General features: G+C 51.3%; 1 protein-coding gene and 1 long non-coding RNA gene across 3 annotated transcripts in view; one reads left to right on the top strand and one right to left on the bottom strand.

Moving 5' to 3' along the window:
• The window catches only part of B3GAT1 (beta-1,3-glucuronyltransferase 1), a 30,209-nt gene that overhangs the window by 8,712 nt on the left and 2,997 nt on the right, over positions 1-18,500 (top strand). Inside the window, exons 2-6 of one of the 2 annotated variants that reach the window (XM_040483597.1) lie at positions 12,302-12,414; positions 12,563-12,709; positions 16,092-16,600; positions 17,238-17,534; positions 18,263-18,363. In XM_040483597.1, the coding sequence (XP_040339531.1) occupies positions 12,598-12,709; positions 16,092-16,600; positions 17,238-17,534; positions 18,263-18,349 (1,005 nt within the window). In that variant the 5' untranslated portion in view covers positions 12,302-12,414; positions 12,563-12,597 and the 3' untranslated portion in view covers positions 18,350-18,363. The remainder of the gene's footprint in view (positions 1-12,301; positions 12,415-12,562; positions 12,710-16,091; positions 16,601-17,237; positions 17,535-18,262; positions 18,364-18,500) is intronic. The other variant, XM_040483596.1, reaches the window with a different exon arrangement.
• On the bottom strand, positions 9,988-10,666 carry LOC121035665 (uncharacterized). The gene is made up of 2 exons (XR_005793013.1): positions 10,120-10,666; positions 9,988-10,086 (listed from the first exon to the last, which is right to left on the bottom strand). It is a non-coding gene; the product is annotated as an uncharacterized LOC121035665 (long non-coding RNA).

The following is an 18,500-nucleotide window of genomic DNA, read 5'->3' as shown; positions in this document are numbered from 1 at the left end:
TACCAAGGGAGCTGTGCAGAAAGGCAGCCATGGGCAACTGTATGTGAAAGAGCTTATAAACTCTGTAGTGGGCTGGAGGTGACCTGGAGGTCAGCACGGGGCTAGAGGGGCCAGGGCCAGGGCGCCAGGTTTCCAGGACACGGCCTCCCTGTGTGTGTGGCAAGTCTGCCTTCTCCAGGCCACTGCACACTTGCACCTTTGTTTATCACACTGCTGCATGCCAATGTGCCTGCTTATTGTGGAGTCCAGTCTCAGCACAGCCTTGTCCATGGAGGGAGGAATCTGCTAGAAAAGCTGCCCCAGAGGCTGGTCAGTGCTCACCTCTCTCTTCCCCTTCTTTTTCAGGCTCTTGAATTCAGCTGAATCTTAAAACAAGGTGGTGGTGGTGGTTATAATTACTCTTTTACTTTACATTATCTGACATTTTTAGTGTTAATTGTATGCAGGCCCCATGCTAGAATTTTCCATGGATTCCTTCATCTGATCCCAAAAATAGCCCAGTAAGAGTTACAGATAAGAAAACTGAGTCACAGGGGTATTGGTGCAGCTTCTGCTTTGTGTCAGGGCCTGGATTCTGTGGTGGGATCCAGAGGTACTTAAGTAAGACCTGGTGCCCCCAGGGGAACCCATGGCCTAGAAGCTGGAGACAAACATGAAAAACAACAAGTGCACAGAAGGTTACAGGGCTGAACCTTCACTGCATGGACACTGAGTGCTCAGGCCTGGAGAAGAGCATGGCTGGGGAAGGCTTCAAAGAAGGAAGGGCAGCCTGAGGGCATAGAGCTCAGGATGGTCTCACCTAGTCAGCACCCTCACCCAGAACTATGTAGACATCAGCTCCAAGAGAAACTGAGACAGACAGCAGCCTGAACGACATGAGGGTGGGAAAGATGGTGCTATGGGGACAGACTAGCATTGGCTGCTTACACCCTCCCTGGAAGGTGTCTGAATGCCAGCATCACCCACAGTCTGAGAGGCTCTGCATGGCTATCCCAGTCCACCCTCACCATCGACCCTCAGGTTACCTGGCCTGCTTGGTTCCAGTCCCTAGGCCCTGGTCACATGCCCTGCCTGCTGGTCTGCAGGGATCTAATGGATGCCAAGTCAGTCACCATGTCCTGTGCCAGGCTCCATAATGTGGACCCTCATTGCAACAAGTGCTTCACATCCACTGAGGCCAGCACTGGGCTTGTTTCATACTCCCTGGGCCACCTCTGTAATTGAGGGCCAATGAGATGAGAGCTGTGCCCTCCCAGCTCCCAAAGCCCAGGATGCTAGGGTACCATGGTCTTTCTGGGTTCCAGACTGTTCTCTAACCTCAGCCTCAGCAGGGAGCAGACCATCCCCACTGCTGCTGCTAGGCTGGCAGAAAAGGAGGGTCATACCTGTGTGGTTCTTGACCGCTGTTCCACTAGCAACTGATGATTTGCTTGTCTTGTCCCACTAGCCCCTACTGTTCATCTTGTATTGGAATCTGCTGAGCCCTCCACTCCTATTGCCCTCATCCCCACTCAAGCAGGTACCTGTGGTGGCGTGACCCCATGAGTGTGTGCCACTTGGAGGCAAGGCCCCACCACACGTCCTGAGCTTCTCTGCAACTCTCACAGAGCTCACTAAGTATTGCGGCAAGCTGGGCAGGAAAGGCTCACAAGCATTTTTCTGTAACCATACATGGAATCCAAGGCCGGACAGTATCCTGGTGCAACCTCGACCTGTGCCAGGGTGATATGCATTGCCAGTTCTGCACCCCTGTCTCCAAGAGGGTGAGGTGAGGCCAGGGCAGGCAGAGGATATGGGGAGGTGTCCTAGCAACTGTGAGTGAGAACTCCAGTGCTCCCACAGCTCATGATGCAGAGGACAGAGGAGCTGTTCTGGATTTGCTCACAGAACAAACCAAGTATGTTGATTTGTGCTTCATGCAGGAGCAAAGATCCAATTCTGAGAGTTGGCAGAATCAGGAGGAGCACTGGGTCCAAACTTGGCACTCATACGCATAGCTGGGCACCACATACTGAGTGTTAGCAGGCTCCAGTTAAGGGGACCACTGCCCACTGTGCCCAGAACAGTCCCTGAGCATGTCTATTCCTGATGCATTGACTCCTGTTGTTTTATCACTTCAGCATGGTCTGGAGGGCCCTGTTTTTGGTAATAAAATACATGGTCACACCCACTCTGATGGACAGGGTCAAGGAAGGTGACTTAAGCACAGATGCCCAGTATAGGCATGCAGGCCAGGAGGAGGAGCCCTAGTTTCCACTGAGCCCAGTGAAGAGGTGGGAGCATGTCCCTGGAAGGCAGCCAGCAGTGAGCTTGGACCAGGAGAGGTGTCACAGCTGCGCTGCCTGGCCCCTGTGAGGGTCACTTCCACCTAGGGAGCAGGTCTCAGACAGACATGAGGCTGAGCCGCTGTCTCACTGGACCCAGGATGCCTGGACACTCAATGCCCTGTGCCTCAGTTTTCTTCATCTGTAAAACATCAATAAAACTTTGGAATTACAAGTATTTATTGATTAAATGAGACCACCAGTATGAAATCATTTGGGAAGTTACAGGTCCCTATTGGGATGAGTCATTTTATCAGTAGTTTTTAGGGGAGGCTGCCCCCTACCCACAGCACCACAGAGAAGGTAAATTGGCCTGTCCACCTCTATGCTCTAGGATCTGGGGCCATTGGATGCCAAGGGCACACAAGGTAATCCTTCCTTTGAACAGAGACCCAATCATGGGATTCTCCAGAAGGACTCAGAAGCAATAACCAAACCCAGCCAAGAGTGTGTGTACATGTGCCCATGAACACATGTGCATTCATTCAGATGGTGTGCTGGCCATGAGCACAGTTCTGCATTCAGGTGTGTGTGTGAAATAACTTGCTGCCCTGTTAAATCACTCTGAAGGGGTGCTGTGTAGTTAGCTGACAGCCTTGATGACTTGTCAGAATGGAAGACTCAGTCCGGCCATTCTCCTGAGTGAAATTACAAATTCAGGAGGATGGGGAGCAGGGTATCTCAGTCACCTTTACCAGGCTGACATCTTCCCCAGTCAGTTTACAGAGGGTGGTAAGAGGTGAGAGGCCACAAACACCAAATTGATACTCAGACTATCACAGGATAAGGAGCTGTGACAGCCAGCAGGGTCAGGTACACATGTACCATGCTGGGTGATGGCAGAGGTCTGGCAAAGAGGGACAGCAGGGGTCAGAGGCCAAGGTGAAGAAGTAAGGTTGCAGGTGGAAGGAAATAAGGGAGATGCTAGCTTGTGAGAGCCAGGCCTTGCTTGCTCTTTGGGCATCTTGACTCTAAATTGAGACCTCTTCTCTTGGGCTGGCTCAGACACTGGCCCTAGATGGGAATGGGCAATTACCATCTGAATGAACCAAGTAGGTCTTCTAGCTACCAGAACTTCCCCAAGTAGTGCAGGGAGAGGAGAAGGCTCTGGATGGTAGAGGCCAGAGACTGCTGTGGACAGAAAGTGGATAGGAAATAGAAGAGGGTGCAGCTAGAGCAGTGGACTGGGCCACATGGCAAAGAGCCTTGAATGCCAAGCTAAGTAAGTTACAGTCAGCAGGAGATGCAAAAGGTTTTGAGTGTGAGCAAGTCAGTATGGGGGTGAGGGTCAGGCAGTGGGCTGGAATCTGAAGAAAGATCACAATGGGTGGCTGTGGGAGCAAAGATATGACCCAGACCTGTATTGGAGGGATGCAGCTCAAGGCCTAGGGGCAGGCCAGGCCAAAGGAGCTGAGGCCCACCTTACGTGAAGAGGGGGAGGGATCCAGGGCATTTCTGGGATTTTTATATTGGCAGAAGATGGATGACAGAAAGAAGGAAGGGATGGGGAGCTGCTCTAGGAAGAAAGATGATACTTGAATCTTAGTCATGTTGTATTTAAGGTCACAGTGGAATATGCCAGACAATAAAAGAGGCATAACAACTCCACACTGGAGATGGGGAAACTGAGGCTAAGAGAAATCATAGGTAGTTATCAATGTCCTCACACTGTGTAAGGCCAATGTTAGCACTTGAGGAAGGGAGGTGTCCGTTCTGACTATCCCAGCCACCCTTCCTCACTGCCTCCTCCTTCGGGGGTGATATGGGGCTTTCAGGATCTGTGGCTCCCACCCTGCCTTCCAGCAGCCAGTTCAGCTGGAGGGAGTTGGAGAGAAGCAAGGCCAAGCAGATCCATCTCATGCCCCCTTCTGGGCTGTAAGTAAGTTTGGCAGTTGCAAATAGCTGCTTTTATTGGCACCAATCATGGGTCAGATAGTTTAAACTTATTTTGCCTAATTACCCTAACAACCCTAGTGAGGGATGCACTATTTTTATTCCCATTTTACAGATGGAAGACCAAGGCCCAGAGAGATTACCTTGCCCAAGTCACACAGCAGAGGATGAAAGCCTCTAGTATTGTGCCCAGGGCTGTTGGCTCCAGGGCACAGGCTCTTCACTATTTGTCCAATTGTGTGCCACTCTTCTGGGCAGAAAAGAGCAAAGATGGGAGGGAGGCAACAGAAGGCTGTGACTATGGTTAGAACCTGCTGTTACCCTCAGGAGCTACAGGGGCCAAACAGGAGCTGAGGGTCCAGAGTGGAGACCAGGCCTCCTTGTTTTGGTGGACAGACTCTAAGGTGTCCTCCCTCCACCACATCTCCTGACTGCTGCTGTTTGTCCTTTGTGTAACTTCTTCCCCTTTGGTGTGGATGGCACCTGTGACCACCCTCTAACCAGTAGGATGTAGCAGAAGTGATGGGATGTCACTCCCATATTTTGTTATGTAGGACTCTGTCCCATTGGCAGACTTGCTCTAGATCCCACCCCCCTCCCTTGCTGGCCTGATGGAGTAAGTATTTATATTGGAGAAACCTATATGGCAAGGAACTTCGGGCAGCCTCTAGGCATTGAGGGCAGTCCCAGACAACAGCCAGCAGGGAGAGTGGCCCTGAGTCCTATGCCCGAAAGGCAGAGGACTCTGCCAATAGCTTGAGCCTAGAAGCAGGTTCCTCCCCAGTGAGCCCCCCAAGGAGAGTGCAGCCCAGACAGTACACTGCAACCTTATGAGCCCCTGAGCCATGTCTGCGCTCCTGAGCCACAGAAACTGAAGAGAGTAGACGTGTGTCATTTTAAGCAGCTAAGTATATGAAGACTTGCTAGGCAGCAGTTGACCTTCCCTTCAAAATGCTGGCATGGCTGCCAGAACAGGCCTGGGGCGAGGATGGAAAGATGACATGGAAGGGAAGGTAAAGGAGGTGAGGGTGGTGGCACTTTGCAGGCCCAGAGCCCTCCCTGGGCCCCAAGGCCCCAGCCAAATGCAGAATGCTATGCTGGAAGCTGGGCCTCAGGGCTCTTCGGACTGCTCCCCAAAGTCCCACACTCCAAAGTGTGACCCTTACTGCAGGGCTCTGTGGCCATGCGCAGCAGTTTGCCTGACTTGTACTCTCCATTGTCCTGCCAGTGATTAGCACACACCTGTGGAATGCCTTGCCCACCAGCTCCCTACAGTCAGCCCTCACAACTTGCCACATGCTAGCTCTTCAGGGGGGTGCCCATGGGCCTTGCCGGCCACTACCCAACTCTCCACAACCCTCCGTCAGGCATATGTCCTCCAACTAGCTGTCTCCCTGGCCACTGCGCCCTCCCTGCTGTCCCCACTCTTGAAGGACCAAGCTGGGGTCATCTGTGTGCTTGGGCCCCAGCCTAGGCCAGCACCAACTGACAGTAGCAACTAATGTCCCCACAAAATGAAGCATTTGATTTTTTTCTCTAAGAGCCTCCTGCCTGGAGGCTCTGGGATGAGTGGATGCCTCTCTGACTGAAGCCCACAAGCTACATGATTCAGGGAACTTCAATGAAACCAGCTGGGGCCAATCTCTTGTTCTGTTTAAATTCCTGCAGTGAACCAGAATGGACTTTACCTTGCAGAATACCACACAAAACCAAACCCCAATTTTCATTTCTTACTGATTCATAATCCAAATTGAGTTGAAAGGCTGTTTCAGAAAAAACAAAAAAAGAAACAAAGGAGCTACCTAAAACAAACAAACCATGAGTTGCATTTTCTGACACTGTTGGGCTGGAAGAAAACCAAAGCATAAAAGTGTGCTTTATGCCAAGCCTGAACTGAACTAATACTTCCTCTGCCCAAGCCCTTGGCTTGGTTTTCCCAGCTAGAAAGGAACAAGATGGTGCAAGATCTGGAATCTATGCCACTCTTCCTATCGGAAGTATCCAGGAGTGAGAGCCAGCAGTGGCCAGGCCCTGAGGCAGGACACAGACCTCCCCAGAGCCTGGGTCTTCCTCTCCTCAGCACCACACCATGAAAGCAGGGTAAGGGAGCCCCTTCCTGGAACACTCAACCTGACCACGAGGAGGGCAGGCCAGGACTGGGCCCCCACAAGCTCAGGAAGCTCTGTCCCTGGGGCAGAAGTGCCAGATGGGTAAGCCAGGAGGCAGCACCAGGCCTGCAGGAAGGGAGGCAGCATGGGCATGTGGGGCACACTGATTGAGAGTCCAAAGGCTTGAGCATGAACTCTGCCAGAGACTGACTTTGGCGGCGACCTTTGGCCAATCACACAGCCTTGGTTTCCTCATATGTAAAGTGAGTTTTCCTGCCTGCTTCATAGGGCTGTTGTGAAGATCAAAGGAAAATGAATCCTGTTGGCCCAGCATAGGGCTGTTACTGGGAAGGCTTGCAGTTCCAACCAGGTGTCCCACAGTACCTTCACTTCTTCTGAGTGGAATGAGTGGTGGAACTCCCATCCCTCCCTCCAAGTCATGGGGGAAAGGGAGGAGGAAAAGGATCAGGAGGCCTGGGCAAAGACGCTACTTGGATACCTCCACCATGAGTGTTCTGGGGGATGGTGGGTGGAGAGAGGCAAGTGCCTGTGTCCTGTTCCCCAGCAGGAGCTGGTGGCTGGAAGCCAGGGCCAGGTTTGGGGATGGAACATGGGGGTGGCCAGGGGTGGCAGAAGACTGAGGCCGGGTTAATGAAGTATGGATTGACTGGCCCAGGCAATGATTAGCTCTGGCATTGGGCTTTTCCTGAGCAACGGCAGCAGAATCAATACTAATCCCTTGATCCCATTAGGGGCTCTTGCAGGTCTTTGGGACAAAGTCTCTGCCCCTCTGAGAGAGGCACTGTCTGGGGCTAGAGGGTAAAGCTGGAGCCTTGACCAGCATCCTTCCCACTATCTTCTTTTAAAACTTCCCCACTTTCTGCCTCCTATTACCACATCCCTGCTCCCATGCTCAAAGGTCTGGTGCCTTCCCTAGCCATCCTAGCTTCCCCATCCCCCTCTGACTACCCCAACCTTCTTCTGGGCCCCCAACCAGTGGAGCTGATTATGCTTCTGCATGGGGAGGCTTCAGCATCTGTCTCGTCAGCCCCAGGGGGACTCAGGCTTCCAGATGACAGAGGATGGCTTCACACATACAGCAGAAGCTCTCCTAACCAAGACTTTCCTCAATTGGTTTAGCATAGTACTGATGCTCTCCATTCCATTTGTAAAGCACACTAACAGATGCGTGTGCAAGCATAATGCTGGACCTCCCCTCTGGTGTCCCCCCTCCCTGTGCTTATACTAGCCAAGCTGCATACTTGCTGAGAGTCCATAGTTCCCGAACAGTTTACAATGGGCATGCTTGCTGTCACCATCATGGGATATTATACAAACCATGAAACATGAACTGGAAAGAAATAAATATGCTGTTTCTATGAAAACTTAAGTTGAATGCTCTCAAAGGACTCCATAAGATGCATCTAGGGAAAATTTCTCAAAATTAGGTGAGGATTGGTTGGAAAAGTCATAAAAACTTTAAAGCATACTGCACTTGAATTGTTCACCAAGTGTCCTTCAGGTCTCAGACTACTCCAAAGAAACCCACACTGGAGGTCACAGGCAGGGCACTATGGTGTAGATGACGTCAGAAAGGCAACATGGGACTCACCTCAACTGTCCCTTGGCCCAAGAAAGAGCCTCGGCCCTGTGTCAAAAAAGCAGAAGTGCTGCAAGCTACCCAGTGCTGGGTGGTTTGGGTTTGTGAAAAATGACCACGTTATTGTGTAGTAATGGGAAAACATCATTTATTGAGCTCTTAGCTATTTAAAAGTTGCTTAAGTTGAAATGTGTATTCTATGTGTGCATTTTGAAGGACTCTTCACTTTAATGGATTCCTTTGACCAACTGACAAATGATGTCAGTCTTGGATGGTTTCTGAGTTTGTTTGTGACTAGTCTCCATCACACACACACACACATACACACACACTCTGCAACATTAGAACTCATCACACATCACCCTGAGTGATGTTGTGGGAGCCTCACAGACACCTGTGTAAAGTTCCTCTTTCCCTCTAGGCTGTGAGATGCTGGAAGGAAACCCTTGCCTCCCTCCCCCATGCTGCTGCATTGCCCATAGAACCTAACACAGTATTTGCCTACTACAGATGCTGAGTTAATATTTGTTGAATCTGATTAAATAAGCCTCCTCTTCAGCAACTAGGGGCATTGATGAGGTTTTCATCTGAACACCTGTAGGCTCAGAAGGAAACTTTCCTTGCATTTAGAATCATCCAGCCTTGAAGCCAACATGGATCTAGCTCTGCCACCCCAGGCCCAGCATCTCCTGTCCAGCCTGACTGGCTCTGCCCCCAGTCTTGGGAAGTTCCATCTGAGTTCCCATACCCAGGGAACCTAGTTCTCACACACAGCCTATGACACCCTAAAACCCATAGACAAATTCCTATGTCTTTCCAGACATGGCCAATCATCATAGCTAATTGGTCCTTAAATCATGACTATGTTCCATGAAAAGTTGCTAGGTTGACTTCCAGCCTTGAATGCCTACATGACCCCCACTGTTCTCATATAGAACACTTCTTCATCTTCATGGAGGCCTGTTTCAACCTCACATTGCTAAAATGGCAAAACTAAAAATTCATTAGAACTCTCCCAATCCAGCCTCTGTATTTTAAGATGAAGGTGGAGGCCAAGGAGGGCAAGCAATGGAACCCAGTCCCCCAGTGAAGGGGGACACTGTCCACTACCCAGAGCACTGTCCAGGCCATTGCTGCCCCATCTCCCTACCACTGCCTCCAAGTGCTCTGCTTTTGTCGCCAAATGACCATCCCCCACTCGACGTTATATTCTCCACCCACATCACAGCCTTTGTGTCCAGTGAAGGCTTCTGAGGGTGGAAGGGCCTCCACATATCTGTACTTACTGGGGGACAAATGACAATTGAGGTTGCTCACAGATATGAGTGACAAGTATCAGGTGGGGAATCATAGCCCCACCAGGTCCTTGCAGTTTCCTGTCAGCCACCCCTCGCAGCCTCCACCCAACACTTCCTCAAACATCCCATTCTCCCTGCTCTTGCCACCTCCTCTCTGCTGGCCTCTGGGGTGTGGCCAAGCCCCTGCTCCATCTTCATGTTGATTCTTCTGCCCTAGCCAGTAAGGGCCCAGAGCAATTCTGGGGTCTGAACCTGTGACCACAGTCTAGCTACTGCCTTTCTACCAAGGCACAGGCAGAAGCAGCAGGCTGTGGTGAGGAGGCCACCCTTGCAGTCCCGTCTACAGATCTGCAATAGGGGTAAGTGCAGCCCCCAGCTGCCTCCCCTGCCCCCAGCCCCATTTCCCATAAACCTGCCCCCTGCTGGCTAGCTGGCTTTCTCTAAGGCTGGGGGCTCTCTCTGTGCTGCTTAACAACTGCCTGGTAATTAGCTCCACGATTTTGCTACTATGCTTATAATAGCCTCCATTAAAGTTATGGGGTTTTCAAGCCATAATGGCTTCCAGAGTAATTAATGCACAACTGGGTTTATTGCTAAGTTTATTTTTAGAGCTTTTTTCCCTCATCCCATCCTTCCTTTCCTTTCATAGATGTTTTGACCAAAAAGACTGGATGGGATCAGAACGGTCTCTCCAGAGCCCTCATGTACACTTGACTGCATCCTTCCTCACCCCAAACCTGCTGCCTGCTCCCACCTCCAGGGAGCTGCTGGGACCCCACAGAGCAGACAACTTTCATGGAGGAGTGTGGCTGTGAAGCAGTTCTTGGCCAGGGCCTGTGTGTGGACCTGTGGTTACCCTGCACCTGAGCTGGATTCTAGGCTCTTGAGCCTGGAACCTCTCTTCCCACACTCCTGCCAACAGCATAGAGCCAAAGGGCCTGGACTTATGTCTGGGCCAACCATGACCTTATTGATTGCAACTTCAGACAAGTCACTGATCCTCACTGGGCATCAATGATTTCCTTGTGAAATGGGGTTACAACAGCACCTATGGCCAGCGGACCATGAGGATCGAACATGAAGTATAAGTGCTACATAACAGCTTGTTATTACTAATGACAGCCCAAGCAGACAAGCAGGAGGTTGAGCAGGTACAAGAGGAAAGAGACTTGGGATAAAGAGGCTGCCCATTAAAAAAAAAAAAAAAAAAAAGGTACAGATGCAGGCACCTGCACCATGAGCAGGCTGGATATGCACACAACAAATTGGCATGGAGCTTGCCTCTCTGTTACTTTCTCCATCCTGGAATTAGGACCCTCCCCAAGATGAAGGACATTTGGAAAAGCTCCTTTTTGAGTCACTAAGAACCCAAAGGAAATCTCCCAGCTAGACTTCTTAGAAGCTCCCTTGTCTTCCATCAAATGTGGCCTAAGATGGCCCAGCCAAACCAAGCCCCTGACTCAGCCCTTTGCAGCCTAGTCAGTGACCTTGGAGTGGGGAAATTGGGCTGGGGCTGAGGGTGGCATGAGGTCACTCCATTTCATCATACTTAGTACATGAGATCCAGACAGGCCTCCTGGGGTGGACACTGGGCTCTGTCACCTGGAGGGGCCGTGGAAGAGGAGTTTGTAGGAGACACAGCACATACCCCAGAATTATTCTCCCTGGTCTGTGTCCACATCATTTGTCCCTGCCAGTAACATTTAACCTCAGTGGATCTTCCATTTCCCTGAGAAGTTGGGGTAGCCTGTTTACCTCCTGCCTACGAGGAGACAGTGGAGGCAGAGCAGGCCCCTGGTGGTAAGTGGTTGGCTGCAACATGCTGACTGACCCTGGAAACCACAGTGCTCTTTACTGGAAGACATAACTGGTTCCTCCACAAGGTGACAAAACTATTTGGAGAGAGAACTAGACAAGGACAGAGAAACACACTGTTTCCAAATCTGGGATTGGGAGGTGGGGGGCAAAATTCTCCTTAGCCATGGCTCCTGATGCTGCCAGAGATAGAAAGCATGTGCTACCTGGGGCTGGATTGGGCAGCTGGCCTCTCTAAGGGATGTCACTGCACAGTGCTGGACACTAGAAGTGGTGAGCATGCCAGGACCAGCCTTGGACTTCCCAGGACTGACATTTCCCCACCCCCTTTGCAGATCCCATCTGTATCTTACACAGGGTTCAGCAGAGAAGGGACAAGGAAGGCAGAGAATAGGATCTGACAGTTTCCATGGTGGTTGTGAGGGCTCTGTGTGTGCTCTCTTTGTCACACAAGACAACAAGCCCCAGAGAAGGATGCTGCTGACGGACCCTCTGCAGAACTGAGAAGAAATTCAAGCAGGCTCACCCTACTCACCGAAGGGGTGTCTCTCCCAGGGCTCCTGTTGCTGCTATTTTGAGTTCCGTCTCCTCAGGGTATGGCAGCCCCCACAGGGACCATCTCTTCACCTTGCTGATACCCAAGCTATGCAGAATTCATGAGAATTTCCTATTGACATTGACAAAGAGAAGGCACTTGCTGCATGTACTCCCAGGGCCTGTCCCCAAAACATCTGTTGGCCCTCACCCCAACGCCTACCCCTTTATCTAGGCTATGAAGAAACCATCTGGACACAAACGTGGACACCAGAGTAGCCAATGCATCTTGAGCACTCAGTACATATATATACACCAGGCACCATTCTGTGGCTTTTGTGAGGTTAACATTTAATTCTGAGCCTTGTGACATAGGTAGTGATAGTACCCTATTTCATAGATGAGAAAATAGAGGCAGAAACAGTTGCCATAACTTGGTAAAGGGCATATGGCTTGTTGGTGGCAGAGTTGAGGTTTAAACCAAGACTTATGTGTCTGAAAGCCGTGCCCTTAACCTCTGTGCCCTGCTGACTCATGTAACTGGGCAGCACCTTGTCCCCATGCCTGTGGGGGACAGAGGCTGGCCGAAGCAGTCCTCAGGGAGAAGGCAGTGCAGGCTCCACTATGAAAACGCCAATGCTGTGAGCCCTGCAGCCAGGCCCTGCCCTTCTGGGCATCAGTCCCCCCACCCCCAGGTCTCTGGCCATCCTGTTCTGCTCTCTCTTGCAGGTGTCCACTTCACAGGGTTCCTGATTGTGCCCCTGGACAGCCACCCCTTTGCAGTCTCCGGTCTGGCTGGACTCTGCAAACCTGCTTCCACAATGGGTGGGTTGTGAGCGCTGGTAAGACCTGCTAGCCAACATTCGGCTTCTCTGCTCTCCCTGTGCCTGGCCTGAGCAGCCCATTCCTGTTCTTTTCTCCCCTGTGCTTGCCACTGTCTGCTGCCGTCACCCCTGGGGCCACCCTTCTCCTGACCTTGCCGCCACTCAGGTAACGAGGAGCTGTGGGCCCAGCCAGCCTTGGAGATGCCGAAAAGACGGGACATCCTTGCGATCGTCCTCATCGTACTGCCCTGGACACTGCTTGTCACCGTGTGGCACCAGAGCACCATTGCGCCTCTGCTCACTGCACACAAGGGTGAGCCCCTCAACCTCTTGCCCTGGCCCCAGCCAGGCTTCTGTAATAAGAATGACCACAGCTGACGCTGATGGAGTTCATATTTTCATTTACTAGGCAGTTGGGAAGAGCCATAGGATGATCAAGGCCAATGACCTTACCTTTTGGGGGGTCTTGGTCCCTTTCAGAATCTGATGAGTGCCAACACATGCATGCATGCACAGATGCACATACACGTGCACAGAGACACACATGCAGAGAAACACACAAAGGCACACATGCACAACGCTGCATCCAGTCTCAGGACATGTAAGGACTAGTTGCTTTTAGCTGTGAATGGGGAGGGATGGATGGACAGGGTTTCTGGCCTGTGTTTTAAAACCATTCAGGGAGAGCATATTATTTGCTTCTCTTTTCCTGCTTGGGCAACCCTGATCCTACCTAGTGAAAATAGACCTGGAAAGAGAAAAAGTCCCACAAAGCACTCGTGGATGAACAGACTAGAACCAGTTTCTCCTGGCTCTGAGTCCAAGACTTTCCCTCCCACCAGGTTGCCTTTCCTTCTCACAATGGGCTCCCTTTACTCTTCTCCCTTCTATCTGCCCCATATCTGGCCTGCCTCCTCATTCCTCAGTCTTTCATCTCATGCTCTTCTTTCCCACCCACCCCATGCATGTACAGACTCAATACTGTAGGGCAGCAATTCTCCTATTGAAATGCACATCATATTACATGGGGGACATGATAACATACACAAGTACCCAGGCCCATCCCAGAGAAAGAGAGTATGGCTCTGTGTTAGGGCCTATAAATCCATGTATGGCTCATAACCCTGAGTGATTTGGATGCAGGCAGTAGCCAAGAATCATAGTCTGAAGCCAGGCTGTTTCACAGTTACACGGTGGGGCCTGCTCAGCCCCAGCAGTTCTTGAAGCTTCCATGAGGAATATTTTCCAGGCTGGAGATTGCAGAATTCCCACTGCCCCATGCTGGGCACTTAGAGCCTCTCCTGACATTTATCCTCCAACATCTCTCTTTAATGCTCATCATTTGGAATTGTTATCCTACAACTACATCATTCCAGAAGGTTTAAAGCTACAATACACCAAGTGACATAATATCATGTAAATTCCATTCTTGGCAAAGCTCTAGAGTCAGAGGTGTCAGAATGTTTCGCTAAGCACTGATGCTGCTGCCTGAGGATAGGGAGCTGGCTTTCTGTGTCCTCAGAATATGTCAAGATGGGCTTAAAGAAAGCTGCAATGAAATAATGTCAGGGGCACCAGGAGGCCTTTGTGACTCAAAGGTTGCAGAAGCCCTGAAGCCAGCACTGTGGCCCAGACAGAATGCATGGAGAACTTTCCCAGGGCCAAGATCAGTCTGTTTGGGGTGATTTGAATGGAAGAAAGATGGGGAAAATGGCTCTAAATCTTCCTTCCCAGTATTCAGTTTCCAAAACTTCACTGACTGCAGGATGAATTAACCCTTATATCAATTTTGGTCAGAATCCCCATCACCTATCTCTCTTTCCTCCACCTTGGTCTGTTTTCCAAGTTTGACCTAAAACCCCTCCAAAAAGTCACCTTTGATCAACAGAGGCTGAGCTAGTCTTCTACACCTGCATTCACACACCAGGGGGCATGGTATTCCCCACTGCATGTCTTGTGCCCTTGGCCTGTGTGAACTCCCTAAGAGCCTGGAGCTGGTCATCTTCTGGGTGCATCTGTACCTCCTCCCAGAGCCCAGTGTCAGATCTAATACATGAACTGCACACACTCCATGTGCTAATGTCAGTGATGGGAAGTAGGGGAGGTGACAGAATGGCTGATTCCCAGCATCTTCCCTGAAACCATACTTCAACCCAATCATGAAAATGCTTATTGCATCCTTTCTCTAGGTACAGGAAGCTATGCAGAAGTAGGGCTGGCAACTGTCCTCCTTTTAAACACGAGGAAATGATAACAACTGCCTGGCAGTGTTCTGAGTCCTTTACATATATTGACTCATTAATCCACATAGTAACTCAATAAAATAGATGCTATTATTAGCTCCATATTGCAGTTGCTAAAATTGAGGCACGAGAAGTAACCTGCTCAAGGGCATAGTTAGTGCCAGAACTGGACAGGGTATGAGCCCAGTGTTTGGATTCCTAGGTATGTCCTCTGACCATTCCCATCTCCTAGGTATGTCCTCTGACCATTGCCACCTCCTGCTGAGATCATGTAAGAGCAGTGAGGGCCACACAGTTTTTCACACAGAAAGACTTGGAGAGCAGGAGCTCAGTAAAATCAATACCAATGACCCTGATTTGTCCTCTTGACAGGACTGCTAGCCTTACTAATGAGAAAAATGTCCAGGATGTAAGAAAAAGCTTGGTAATAAGAGCTGCCCCAACCAAAACAGGTTGCCTTCAGGAAGGAATGGGTTCCCCATGCCTGTGAGTGTTTTACCAGAGGCCAGACCTCTTCAAAATTTCACTGCCCCTGATGGTGTCCTTGGGGAGATATGTATAAACACTAGCTGGATGCTAGCACAGTTAGGGTCAGTGGTACGGTTAGTCTCCCAGATGTTTGAATGAGTGTCTAGAAAGTGCAGATCAGGAGTTTGACATCAAGCAGCAGAAAAGCTAAAGCAAGTGTCCACTCTGTCTTTTTGTGTAGGTCAAAATTTAAGAACATCTAAAAGCACAAACAACAGGTTCAGGATTCAAAATTATCTTGGCAACTATAGGCATAACCCTGGAAGAAAACGTGGTAGTTAAGCATGAAATTCTGCACCAAGATTCATAAACAGGAAGGGAGAGAGAGGCCCCACTTGAGTAGAGAGTTTGTGAAAAATTGGGCTGAGCTAACCTCACACTTTGTGAGATCCACAGTGTGCTGCAGCTAGGAAAGCACTAACACTGGGGCATTGTGGCATTTACACCACTGCGGGTGGCAGTGCTGCCCTGCTACGCAATCCTAAGGAGGTGGGGGGGGGGGGGGGAGAGCGGGGGCGGCAAGTGCAGTAAGCTCTGGCCAGATAGGGAGAGCACTAGGGTGGGAAGCGTCAGGACACTTTGTCATATAAAACCCAACACATTTAGGAAGTGAGAAAGCAGTCTTGGAATTTGGCCAGCCACACTCAAATAGCCACAGAGCTGTCAAATATGAGAAGGAGGAAGAGGTTATTTCTGTGTCATTTCGGGAGTCAGAACTGGGAAAATGCCTGAGAGAATTCCAGGGATGCAGCTTTCTCGGTTACCTGTAAAAGCTAGAGCCCAGGCAGGTTTCCGATGGCATTCCTGCAGAAGGAGCAGTGGGGAGGTGTGTCTTAGCAGGGTGGGTGACATCCTGCCCGTACCTGAGGCCAGAGCCAGGCCTGCACAGCCCAGCCACACACCGTGTGTCTCCCAACCCTACAGATGACGGTAGTGACTCCCGGCGCGACGTGCCTCAGGGCGCCGACCCCAGGGAATACTGCATGTCCGACCGCGACATCGTGGAGGTGGTGCGCACCGAGTATGTGTACACGCGGCCCCCGCCGTGGTCCGACACGCTGCCCACCATCCACGTGGTGACGCCCACCTACAGCCGCCCGGTGCAGAAGGCCGAGCTGACACGCTTGGCCAACACACTGCTGCACGTGCCCAACCTGCACTGGCTGGTGGTGGAGGACGCGCCGCGCCGGACGCCGCTGACCGCGCGCCTGCTGCGCGACACCGGCCTCAACTACACCCATCTGCACGTGGAGACGCCCCGTAACTACAAGCTGCGCGGCGACGCCCGTGACCCGCGCATCCCGCGGGGCACAATGCAGCGCAACCTGGCCCTGCGCTGGCTGCGGGAGACCTTCCCGCGCAACACCAGCCAACCGGGTGTGGTGTACTTCGCTGACGACGACAACACCTACAGTCTGGAGCTCTTTGAGGAGGTGTGGGACGGGGCAGAAGGCTGGGAAGGGGTGGGAAGGGGTGGGCAGAAGGCTGGTGTGGGGGCCCTTTGGTATGGGCACGAAGGGAAACAGTGGGGTGGGGCGAGCAATGCCTGCTGGGGTGTCAGTGTAGACTGCAGGCAACCCGAGAAGGATGGAAAAAACTCATTGCAGACTTCTGCAGTCACCCCTGCCTCAAGGGAAGAAAGCAGAGGATGTAGCTCATAGAACAAAGTCTTGGCCTTAGAGGCATGCCCTTAAGTGGTATAATTTTATGTGCAATAATTTATCCTTGGGACTTGGGAGTCATGGGAGTCTGGGCAGGGGAAGGAGTCATTTCAGACTCTACATTGGGAAGACAGAGGTTTTTGCAGGAGGAGAGAAAGCTAGACTCCAAGTCTTGTGGAGAAGAAGCATTTTAGCTGGGGTGAGCGTCAGGCCTTGCTTATGGCAAGGCAGGTTCCTCTGTAGATGCCTACCATGGAGGATGCATCTGGAGATGGGGCTGGGCCGGATCCCCTGGTATGGCTTCAGATGGCCTATGTGTGTAGAGTTAGTTGATTTCTCCTTCTCTGGGGACAGGCACCACTCCCTATCAGCAGTCCCATGTGTCCTGACTCTGGATTCCCTCTTGTAGATGCGCAGCACCAGGAGGGTGTCTGTGTGGCCCGTTGCCTTCGTTGGTGGCCTTCGGTACGAGGCCCCACGGGTCAACGGGGCTGGGAAGGTGGTCGGCTGGAAGACAGTGTTCGACCCGCACCGACCATTTGCAATAGACATGGCTGGATTTGCAGTCAACCTGAGGCTCATTCTACAGCGTAGCCAGGCCTACTTCAAGCTGCGTGGTGTGAAGGGAGGCTACCAGGAAAGCAGCCTCCTCCGAGAACTTGTTACCCTCAATGACCTGGAGCCCAAGGCAGCCAACTGCACCAAGGTAAACCCTCAGCAGAACTGGCAGGTATAACGCAAGCTTTTCCCAGCCCATCCAAACACTCCCGACAGGTCAGAGGGAAGGAAATAAAGACCTCAAAACTGCACTGCAAGGGACCAGCCTAGAGCCATGCCTTCCTAGAACACCCTCCCAAGAAGGTAGCTTATACCCAGTCAGGCCATCATGCTAAAATCAAGCACAGAAATGGAGAGGGTGGCAGTCAGTAAGGAAGACCAAGGGTCGCATCCCCTCCCAAACCTCAAAACAGCTAGGCTCCAGACATGTGTGAACACATATGCATGAACATGTTCATGCCAAGGTGCATGCACACACATGCCTGCATGCACGTGTGTGCACACACACACACACATACACATACACACTGCTTCTAGTTTGGACTGCTCCAGCGAGGGCCAGGACTATACACTTGGCTGAGCCGAAGTCTCTTGAAGAGACCCATCAAAAAACACAGGGGAAGATGAGAAGTAAGAGGAAATCTTGGGACTTATTTGTCTATTTTCTGTAGCTGCACACTTTGTATTTCCAACAGACATTTTGAATGCCTTATATGTACAAACAGCAAGAATCAGGAGGCAGGTAGAAATAAAGAACAAGGACAGAACGGAGGGGCAGCAGAAGTACTTGTAGAGTGTGGGAGGGACCTGGGAGGGGGTAAGCTGAGGTTAGGGGGGGGACCTGCTCCATGTTGTTTTGTGTCTCTGGACACACAGATCCTGGTCTGGCACACACGGACAGAGAAGCCGGTGCTGGTGAATGAGGGGAAAAAAGGCTTCACTGACCCCACTGTGGAGATCTGAGCCCCAGGCTACAGGTATGGCAGTGACAAGGGTAGACAACACACTGGGCAGGGGCACCCCAAGTGTGGATGTGGAACAAATCTGCCAAGGCTTTTCCTCTTGGTTTTTAACTGTGGGAGAGCAGGGCAAATACTTCAAGAGTAGAAGAGAC

Source organism: Herpailurus yagouaroundi, unplaced genomic scaffold (assembly GCF_014898765.1).
Source record: "Herpailurus yagouaroundi ecotype Mexico unplaced genomic scaffold, PumYag 161, whole genome shotgun sequence".
NCBI classification, from domain to species: domain Eukaryota; kingdom Metazoa; phylum Chordata; class Mammalia; order Carnivora; family Felidae; genus Herpailurus; species Herpailurus yagouaroundi.
The sequence above is the reverse complement of the archived record's forward strand: the minus strand, read 5'-3'. Positions and strand labels throughout refer to the sequence as shown.